General features: G+C 46.2%; 1 protein-coding gene across 1 annotated transcript in view; it reads left to right on the forward strand.

Moving 5' to 3' along the window:
* NUAK1 (NUAK family, SNF1-like kinase, 1) overlaps nt 1-10,907 on the forward strand; it is a gene marked incomplete at its 5' end in the record, with an annotated part of 75,068 nt that overhangs the window by 44,866 nt on the left and 19,295 nt on the right. The window contains 2 exons of the mRNA XM_006769389.2: nt 4,502-4,653; nt 7,192-7,257. Coding sequence (XP_006769452.1) covers nt 4,502-4,653; nt 7,192-7,257 — 218 coding nt within the window. The remainder of the gene's footprint in view (nt 1-4,501; nt 4,654-7,191; nt 7,258-10,907) is intronic.

Consider the following 10,907-nt stretch of genomic DNA (forward strand, 5'->3'; position numbering starts at 1 on the left):
GTAGTTCTGCTCCTATTTCTGCCCTCTTTCACTTTTCCTTCTCCAGGGCCAGCCTTCCCTCCCCTTCTTAACCTTGTAAAGACTTCCTTTAGTATCCTCAATGCCATCCACATAGTGGGTGCTTCATAAAAATTTGTTGTTGTGCTAAAACACAGATCTTCAGCACATGGACGTGGGCCCAGCGCTGTCGGCTGACTCCAGCCGAACTAGGTTTCTATTCAGGGCTTTGATTTTCCTGGTGGGCCTGGCATGTCAGGGGCCATAGTTTTCCTTACCACTCTGGAGCCACTGGGCTTCTGGGTAAAACTGTCTGGCCAAGAGACACAGGCTTTCATTTTTCAGAAAGGAAACCCTTCCCAACTGGTGGAAAATAAGCTTTTGCTTAGTGACTAATAACATAAACACAGACAAGATTTCTGGGCTTATAAATAACCAGCTGTAAAAGTGCCCAAGGGAAGCAGCCCTTTTTGCCATAAGAATGGCCAAGAGCGGTCCTGTCACCTCACTGATAGTGGCCTGACTGTGGGCAAGGAGCCTTGGGCCGCGGGTGCGGAAGCCGGTCATTCTTTAGAACAGATTCCCAAGGCCTCGCTCTCATACATTATAAATCCCGGGCTGTTCTGGAAAAATAATAGTTGATCTATAAGGATCAACTATTCTTTCAAGCAACTATTCTTTTTGTTTGAAAATCCTCTGGTTCTGCAGCAGCCACAGCATGTTTTAAAGAGCTACGTTGGCGGGGAGAGAGAGAGGCAAGTCTTAGGGTTTTGTTTTGCCAGAAGCTGCCTAAGAGGCAGATGAAGTAATTACGAGAAGAGCTTCCATTTACTGAGCACTGGCCGAGGCACTGCAGGAGGATGCTGAACCTGGCAGCTCACTGAATCCCACGTCACTGGGATCGTTAACCTTGCTTGACCGATGAGGAAACCGAGGGTCATAGGGTTTAGTGCATGTGAGTAACAGTACAGTGAATAATAGTGCAGAACATGGAGTGTGTAGTCAGAACACAGGCTCAGGCCTGCTTGGCCTTGTCCGAGCTCTGTGGCCATGGCAGTTACTAACCTCTCTACACCCAGGCTTTATCATCTGTTGAATGGGGGATACTCATAGGACCAAAGCCGTAGGGCATAATTCATGCAGAATGCTATTAGTCCAGTGTCTGCACATGGCAAACCTTCAGTAAGTGCTGCCTTAGTTAGGAAGGGCTCAAGAAGCTTCACATATGGACACCGCATTGCCTTCTTGAAAAAGCATTGATGCTTTGAGTCTAGAACTGTTGTTTGCCTTTAGCTAATCTAGAGTTCCAGTGAGGACCATGACCATGAGACTCTAGCTGTTTCCTGTGGGAGGGCTGAGGGTGGGGTTCCAGAGCCAGGCCTGGCCACTTGGACATTTCTCTCACCTGGTTGACCCCCCCAGGTCCACCTGCAATAGTGAGGGGCCGATTTTATCAGTTGGGTATCATCTCGTTCATCCAGTGTTTTCCACACTGGCTCCTGGTTAGTTCCTGGGGATTATAACAGGAATATTGAAATGACCAAATCAACCTGCAAAGCTCTTGAGTTAAAGAAACCAGATTCTCCAAGGGGCCATCCAGTCTTAACATTTTCCAAACTATGTTACCTCAGTTTGACCATGGAACCCCATTTGCCTCAGAATAGCTTGCAGGGCTAGTGCTCCATGGAACATGCATTTGGAACTGTTCCCCACACCCCTCCAAATGCAGCCAGCAGCCGGGAAAGAGCGAACGATGGGAAATCAGAGAGGATGGGGATTTGGAGCAAGGGGTGGCCGGCGATGTGGAACAGGTGGACAGGATTGGGATATACTTTAGAGGTAGGATCAGCAGGACTTACTGATGCAATCTGCTTAGTAAAATATTTGGCGTATTGAAGAGTGTTGAACTGAACTGTGTTTATGTCTCCTTGATACCATGTCAGCCAGTTGGGAAGGGAAGAAGCCAGTGGCTGAAGCCACCCTTTGGTTTGCAGGGGGCACTGACCCACGCCTTCTGATAGACACTGAAGGGACCGCTGGCTTTGACCTTTATTTAGCCTTTGGCATGAGACTTTTTGGGGTGTGAGGCTCCTTGTTTCTTTCCCTGTCAAAGTACTTTCCTTCTCCTTCCTCCTCCCACCCCTTGTAAAATGAGGAAACGCTCTGCCCGCATTTGGGAATATCACTCTCATTGTTGGAGCCTGAGCCATGCATCCTGAGGCAGCTTTTCCCGTTTCCAAAGTTTATTGTTAATGAAAAGTGCAAACCAGGCTGAAATCCCTGGCAGGAGCCGGAGCCGCAGGGTACACCGAGGCCAGCAGACGCAGGAGCAGCCAATTTTATCTGGCTGTTCTCATTCTCCTCCTCCTCTCTGCCCTCCTCCTTCCCCCTTAGTTTTATCAGAGAGGTTTGGCTGGACTTGAAGGAGCCAAAAAGGAACTGGAGGGGGTCTGAGTTCCTAGCGGCAGTGACAAGGTGTGGGATAACAGGGGACCCAGGCCTGGGCACATTCCAGTTTAACTCAGTCCTCAGTGTGTGCGCGCGCTCGTATGTGTGTGTGTGTGTGTGTGTGTGTGTGTGTGTGTGTAGTAGGCCCTGGGGGTCCAATAATATTGATACGAATTGTAATAGCTAACATTGAGTGCGTGCCGTAAGGACAGGCCTTGTTCTAAGCATTTAGCATACCACTTATTAATAAACTCTCCCAGCAGTTCTAAGAAGTACATCCCTTATTATGCACTTTTTATAGTTGACTAAACTGAGGCACAGAGAGGGCAAGCAACTTCCCCAGAGTCACACAGCAAGTAAGAGGCAGATCCAGGAATCCTACTTGCCAGTATCTGATTTCAAAACTATAGTTTTTGTCTCAAAGTTCAGGCAGGCAGAGGAACTGGATATATAAACTAGCAAATAAATTCATGTAGTTTGAAAGTCCTGTGATGCAAGTGCAGTAAAAAGCAGAAGGAAGGCAAAGTGGAAGCCATATTTGAGTTCATTCTCAACTAATTAGTTAGAAGAGCATGGAGGTAGGAAACAGTTGTGTGTGTGTGTGTGTGTGAGGGGGAGAGAGAGACAGAGAGAGAGAGAGAGAGAGAGAGAGAGAGAGAGGAGGGAGAGAGAGAGGGAGAGAAGGAAACAGAAACAGCAAGGAGTCCTGCATTGGTGGGCGTTGGGCATGTAGTGCCTTACTGGGATTGGTAGGAGCTGGTGAGATGGAGGAAGGTAGTCAGGGGTCCTTCAGGGAGGGTCTTTGGTAGCCTACAAAGGAGTGTTTGTATTTTATTTTTTATAAAATATCTCCGGGGAGTGAAGGATTTCATAAACAATTATTATGTTGTCTTTGCTCAAATGGCATTTTATGTGAAATCCAACATATGAAATAGCAGTGGAGTCCCTTTGGGTGAGGCAGTGCTGAGGATCAGAGCCCGTCCTTTGAGGCCTCCCTGAGCCTGGCGCCCAGGCATCTGCCTGGAACTCTGGGACCTCAGACGAACAGAGTTTTGAACATATCGCTGTTTGAGAATATCAGGGTTGGGAGAGAGAAGCACTCAGTGATATGTAATTATTTACTACCAGAGGCCCAGTGCATGAAATTCTTGCAAGAGTAGGCCTTCCTTCCCCCAGCTGCTGGCATGGGCTTTCCTCGTAGCCCTGGCATCGTCCAGAAGGTCGTCCGGAAGGATGTCTGGTCTAATTAGCATATTAAGCTTTTATTATTATAGATAATTGTCCAGAATGCACTTATGAAGGTTTGAATTCACTCACTTAATAAATATTAATTGAGCCCCTAGGCCAGTGATGGTGAACCTATGACACGCGTGTCAGAGGTGACACGTGAACTCATTTTTTTGGTTGATTTTTCTTTGTTAAATGGCATTTAAATATATAAAATAAATATCAAAAATATACATCTTTGTTTTACAATGGTTGCAAATATCAAAAAATTTCTATATCTGACACGGCACCAGAGTTAAGTTAGGGTTTTAAAAATGCTGACATGCCGAGCTCAAAAGGTTCGCCATCACTGCCCTACTAGCACACGGGGTGCTGGGATACATTAGTGAATGAACTGGAACCACCCTCATTTACAGTCTAACGGAGGAGACAAAATAAACAAATACAGAGAATTGTTGTGTGATAAGGCTAAGGGTCCACAGGATCATATAGGACCTGGTGAGCCACATTTGAAACTTTGGGTTTTATTTTGAGTGAGATGGAAAGTCTGGAAGGTTTTAAGCAAAGAGATGACAAGATCGTCACCAACTTTGGGTCAGAGGAGCTTAGGAGGTCCTGGTAGCTAGTCCATATGAAATAGTTTGTCTAGTAACAATAGTGATGATATCGTCCACGTGGCTGGAAAACTCACCCAACTCCTCGTGATGTTGAACAGCACAACTTGTGCCCTTCCCGGTATCTGTTTGCCCCGCCCCTCGCTCAGTGACATCTCTGTTTAAGTGAGATTGTTGGATTAACAGGGTGTTTGTATATTGCTCTCCCCCCACAGTGTTTGAGAACAAAGATAAGATTGTGATCATCATGGAATACGCCAGCAAAGGGGAGCTATATGATTTTATCAGCGAGCGGAGACGTCTCAGCGAGAGGGAGACCAGACACTTCTTCCGGCAGATTGTCTCCGCCGTTCACTATTGTCACAAGGTACCGGCCGGCCAGAGCTTTGGCCACAGATGGTGTCTATGGCATCACGTGCTTGGTTGTTTGTTTTCACATTATAAGGGTAATGTCTGTTCATTGTAGTACTTATGGAGAATTTACAAAGTGAAAAGAAGAAAATTACCGCCATCCAGAATTCCAGAATCTAGCAATAACTCATTGTTGACATTTTTGTTTCTTTCTAATCTTCTTCCTCCTACTTTTAACATTTGTTTTTTTATTTGAATTTTTTATTTAGAATAATTTTAGATTTGCAGCAGCGTTTCCCAATAGTACAGAGAGTTGCCATATACCCCTGACTCAGCTGACCCTATGGTAACATCTTACCATAATACATTACTGTAGTATGAATGTACCAACATTTATATGTTGCCATTAACAAAACTTCAGGTTTTATTGGGATTTTACCTTACCAGTTTTTCCACCAATGGCCTTCTTTGTTCCATAATTTTTACGAAGTTTGCGTCTTGTTTTTTCACTCAGTATTTTAATCTAAACATTTCCCTATGTTACTAAAAAAGTCTCTGTAATTATTGTGATTGTTGGACATGTAGGCTGATGCCAGTTTCTGGTTATTACAAATAGTGATCAATGTTTTTAGATGGTAACCTTTTCCTCTCATTTGAATAATTTGCTTGAGAGAAATTATAGAAGTGGAATTCCTGCGCCACAGGTTCCGAACCTTTCTCTGCTCTTGGCCCCTTTTGTTGCATTGATTGCTTCCAAAGGGGTGACACATAGATGCTCATGTACATCCTGTCGCAATACACCCAATTGGATGTGTTCATCATACAGCCACGGGTTAGCCACTGTTGGCCTCTGGAGAAGGAAATGAAGTCCCCAGATAATTCCAAGCCACAGTCCAGCCATTAATGTTATTAATCATCTTATTTACACCCCCCACCCCTCCCGAAATATCATATCTTGAACACTCATTCACTTTGAGGACAGCAGTGACTTGAATCCAACATGGCATACCAAATAGTCAGTTTCTTCACACAAATGATTGTAGTACAGGGTCCCCTGGTTTGCCAGGTATTCTGGTTCATCGGTAGTGGCTCTGGGAGTGATTAGAAAATGATTATTCAGATCCAAAACCCGTAACCCAAGGTCCTGATTATTCAGATCATACAACAGTGTGTATTTTATCACCAGGCATCATCAAAAAGCATTGCAGATGGTACTTTTATTACTTGAAGTTTCTGCATACTAAGGGACTTTATTAGACTCATTCCATTGTGAAAATGAGGAATGTAGCGGTGTAAACCAAACGACTCCCAATATTAAAAGCAAAGCAGAATTAGGAACCTTGTATTTCATATCTTTCATCGAGGAGCCTGACTTTGTGCATTTTTTTGAATTCAAAACACAAAGGTTTGGATTAGAAAAAGTCTCAGAAAAATATATGTCCTTTTCTTCTCTCTGGTCAGTACTTTTGGAGATGTTAGGAGCTGGCAAAAGGAAAGGAGAATAATAAAGAACCAATTGGAAAAAAGGGGATTCTGAACTAAGAAAATCTTGACTGAAAGACAGAATTTCTAGGCAGTTCATTTGCTTAAAAGAGCAGCTTAGCTTGTAAATGTCCTTTATGCTGAATAATGTTAAAAATTCTCTCCCTGCTAATTATCTGCCCAGCCCGGAATAGGTGGTTCTTTCCGTTCCAATCCTCTTCCCATGCCCACCATGAAAAGATCCTTGGGTTTTAAAAGAGAAGCGAGCACACCAGTTGTTACTGCTGTAGATACAGGCCAACAGCCTATTGGCTGATGACGCTTTTCACCTGTTGGTGGGCTGGCCACTTGTCACTGCAGCTCAGCCTCCAGCCTTCCCAGAGCTTACCTGAATGGGTAGGTCATCCAGGGTGGCAGCGACCTGCCGACCTGCTGTGGTCCACCCAGTGGCGCCAGTCTCACCAGCCTCCCCCACCTTCACCCTTTACCTGCATTGAGTCCCACCGAGCAGAAGCGGACTTTGAAAATCTTCCCTCCCAGTTGCTGAGGAAACACCCATGGTAGCAACTTGGTTATCCTCAGAACAGATTGAACCAGGCTTCTTTCCAGCATTGAGGAGGCAGGCAGGCAGGCAGACAGACAGACAGACACGCAAGGTCTGCGAGCCCTGCATTCTGAGTCCCCAGCAGAGAAATCTGCTTCTTCCCTGGGAATCACATCACAGACAGACATGGTTTGCCGCTGCCTGGGACTGTGTTGCTTTCACACAGTGGAATGACATTCCGACCAAGGATCCCCCTGCTGTTTTACAGGCTCTGGGGGAGAACGGATTCCAGTCATTTTTCCCTTAACCACACAGCAAGTGACTAATGCTCTGCTGTCGCGGTCTCTGGCGGGAGCTGCATGACAGCGAGAGCAGCCCTGAAGGATGGAGGCGAAGACCACCGGGCTGGGGCATCTTTCATCTGTCAGATGCTTCCCTTTGCTCGGCCTCCGCCTTCCTCTCTCTCTCCCTCTCTTTCTCTCATCCCATCCGCTCCCATTCAATTCCCTGCCTGTCTTCTCATTTCAGAACGGTGTGGTCCACCGGGACTTGAAGCTGGAAAATATACTGCTCGATGACAACTGCAATATTAAGGTAAACCTCTTGCCTCGATGATTGATATGCAGGGCCTGGGGGTGGCATCGGGTGGGGATTTAAGCTGCTCCAAACGACGGCTTAGAAATAAGGTGGCCACTTCCTTCCCCGGCAGGCGGGTGGGGAGTGTCACTGGGCTTGAGTCCTCAGTTCAAGCTCCGTAAGCCATTTACCCATGTTCAACTACATGCCAGACATTCTTCTTCATGCCGGGATAATTAGGTGACTAAAATACAGTCTCTGTCTTCAGCAAGTTCACGGTCTACAATCATTACAATCATCGCCATAAAAATACTTAGTACAATAACATGTATGTTACGTATTTCAAATCATCTTTGCCTGATACCATTTAAATTCGATCTTTACAAGAACCTTAGGAGATAGGTCCTCTTGTTTACATCATTTCCTAGCTAGGGACACTTCAAACATAGAAGTTAAGTAACTTCCCCAAGGTCACACAGTAGTAGGTAGTGGATTTGGGATTTGAACTCATGTCTTTCTGACTCACGAGCCCTCATTCGAGCCACTATGCTTGGTTTGCCTGCAGGGCCCCAAGTTACCTTAGAGCTGGGACGCTTTCCCTGCCACTTGGTGTCACTCCCCTCCCTCCCACCCTTGAGACCTGCCTGGGACTGGGAAGCTGATGGAAAGGGAGGTGGTGTTCGCTGTTGGGAAGGAGCATCCCGTCAAGTGATGGAGTTTACTTTTACGGAGAGTATTATTGCTGGCTGCTGCTGGAGCTGGAGAAAGTGCTCCTGGCCAATAGGGTTCAAGTGCCTCCTGCAGAGCACTCGGGACGTCCCTTTGATCACATCGGCAAAATAAGCAAATACGGTTTCAAAATAAACGGAGCTCACTGCGTGGGTTTCATTATGAAATGGCCTTAGTCCTCCTGGCACCGGGGGATCCCTCTAATTAGCCGCTGGTGACGTTAGTCCCTCCTCCCTGGTCCCAGGACCAAGCCTGGGAATGACCTTGCATCGCCCTCTTTTGTTGTTGATGTTGCTCTAAGTTGAGGGGGTGCATCACGGGGGACTCTTTCCTTGCTTGGAAGAATGGAGTTGCTTTGGCATCTGACCATCGTTAGTCATCATCCTTCGAGAGGCTCCTGGAAGCCACGTCCGGTGACATCTTGCTTTTGCGAGTGGTTGCCTGTGGTCACATAGTTCTGTGTCGTCCTTAGAGTGAGGAGAAAAGAGTTGGTCAGAGCAGCTTTCTCTAGGAACAGGAAGTGAAATCTCCAGTTCTGGCCGAGTGGCTGGAGAATTTGAGCAGGAGGCTAGATGCACAGTTAGAACACTCCATCCTGTGTGGCTTACTAGTTCCTTGACATTGGGCAATGCACTTCACCCTGTTAACTAGAAAATGGGGTAACAGCAATGCCACAGGCTTGCTTGGAGGAGTAAATGAGATAGTTTGCGTTTAGCTTTATACACTGCTGAGCACTGTGTGGTGAGTCAAGGTAAGAGCACTGGCTTTGGAGGTGGCTTGCCTGGGTTTTGAATGGCAGCCCTGCCTGTTACTAATGGCCGTATTCTGGATAAATGACTTGCCTGCCTAAATCTCAGTTTCCTCATTTGTCCAGTAGGGTTGCCAGTCTATCTCTGATGATTGTTGTGGATTTGTTCACTTTTTCACTGAGTGTTTCCAGAGCAGTTACTGTGTGCCATGCCCTGTTCCCAGTCCGGGGGAGGCAATGACAAACATGAGGATTTTAGACAACAGATAGTCTAAGCACTTAGCACTTAACGCTTCATGTCCAAGGTGCCTACTTAAATGGGTGGCCCCTGGGGAGGAAACTGGACAGGACGCCAGTTGCTTTGAAGGTACCTGTTGGTCAGGCCATGGCTAGAGAATTGGCTTCTGGTTTGAGGGACACATTCTAAGGGTTTGTGTCATCCACCCTGTTAACTTCCTCTGCAGATTCTTCCTCCCACCTGCCCCCAGAGCTCTCCAAACTAAATGTAGTCTTACAAGGCCTGGAATGTGAGCCTCTCACTTGGGGGTTGGGTTCTGTAGTACAATGTGACCTCTTGCTCCATGATGTAGTCCCAGAAGTGATAAGGCACATAGCTTCCTAGGGAGTCATAGACTTGCCCAGAGGAAAAGCATGGTTAGAATTCTGAATGCAACTGAGCTGGGAACAATAGGCAGGAGCCCAGGAGAATAGCTCATTGGCATAAGCAATAGTGCCATGGTGTTGGGCCTCCCAGTTCCCAGGACCAAGTCCTTCAATCTAGGATCCCTGTCCATTTGGTGGGGAAATTGGAGACATAGCACATTATAGAAATTAAGGTTTGGGTCATATCTTTTTCTTTAGGATTCTTTTTTTTAAACATATTTTTATTGATTTCAGAGATGAAGGGAGAGAGAGATAAAGACATCAATGATGAGAGAGAATCATTGACTGGTTGCCTCCTGCACACCCCCGCCCCTTACTAGGGATCGAGCTGGCAACCCAGGCATGTAATCCCTGACCAGGAATCCAACCGTGATCTCCTGGTTCATAGGTTGATGCTCAACCACTGAGCCACATCGGCTGAGCTAGGAATTTTAATCCTTAAGATTTTTTGTTTCTGGCATTTACTAAGGAAACACACACACACACACACACACACACACACACACACACACACACACCCCTCCTGAACAGAAACTAAACCCTCCCATTCTCTGACACGAATCCTTCCTTCTGCTTATTCAAGGAATGCTGCTAGGACCTGAGACTCCTAAAGCTTGAAAGAACCTTGAGGGTCATTTCCAAACCCTTTGTTTTAATGATTATGGTCCAAAAAGTCCAACTGATGTGCCCAGGATCAGACACAGGGAATTAGTGTAGATGAAATGAGTGTGTCTTTGTTTCCCTGGCGTATGGCACAGTGCTTGTCACACAGTAGGTGCTCTTAAGCTGTTTGATTAGAGTGAAGGGATGACAGCCAGGATTAGAATTCAAATGTTTGACTTCCAGACAAATTCTCTTTTCATCATCTCACACCCACTTCCAAGGTTTTTAAAAATGTGTTTCAGCTGGTGTTGATTTGTCTTCCGGCTGGATATGCTCAGCTCTTCCCAAGTCAGCATTTTGCTGAAAACATATTTATAAAAGGGCACTTGTGATAAAGGCAGCAGGCACAGACACATGGCTGCAAGCTGGGCTCCAAGTTCAAGAGAGTCCATGTCATTGGTATCTGGATAAGGGGACCATTGACACTGATGGCCTGTTACCAGCCAATGGATTATGAGCAGCGAGATGCCTCTGGGAGCCCCCTCATGTGTCTCTCTAAATGTGGGTGCATCCCCCCAATTCCAAGGATAGAGGGCTGTTGCCCAGGAAGCCTGTAAAAATGCTACTAGTTTAAACTCGTCACATGTCGCTGCAGTTTCGGTGGGAGCCATGCAGCTGTTCCTCGTCCCTTCCCTGCCTGATGTTGATTGGCAAAAGCACATCTGGCATTGGGAATCACTTATCTGGCCAGTGCGAGAGGGTGTGGCTTCTAGAAATATTCACACAGTCGGTCAGCAGAAAGAATGAGAGCAATGTGCTTCTTTGGGTTGCATTCCGTACTCCGAGGAGAAGCATGTCTACCAAAATAGACACCCAGGATAGCATTAATTTGCAATTAATAAAAAAAAAAAAAAACGGGCCAGAT

This window comes from Myotis davidii, unplaced genomic scaffold (assembly GCF_000327345.1).
Source record: "Myotis davidii unplaced genomic scaffold, ASM32734v1 scaffold120, whole genome shotgun sequence".
Lineage (NCBI taxonomy): Eukaryota > Metazoa > Chordata > Mammalia > Chiroptera > Vespertilionidae > Myotis > Myotis davidii.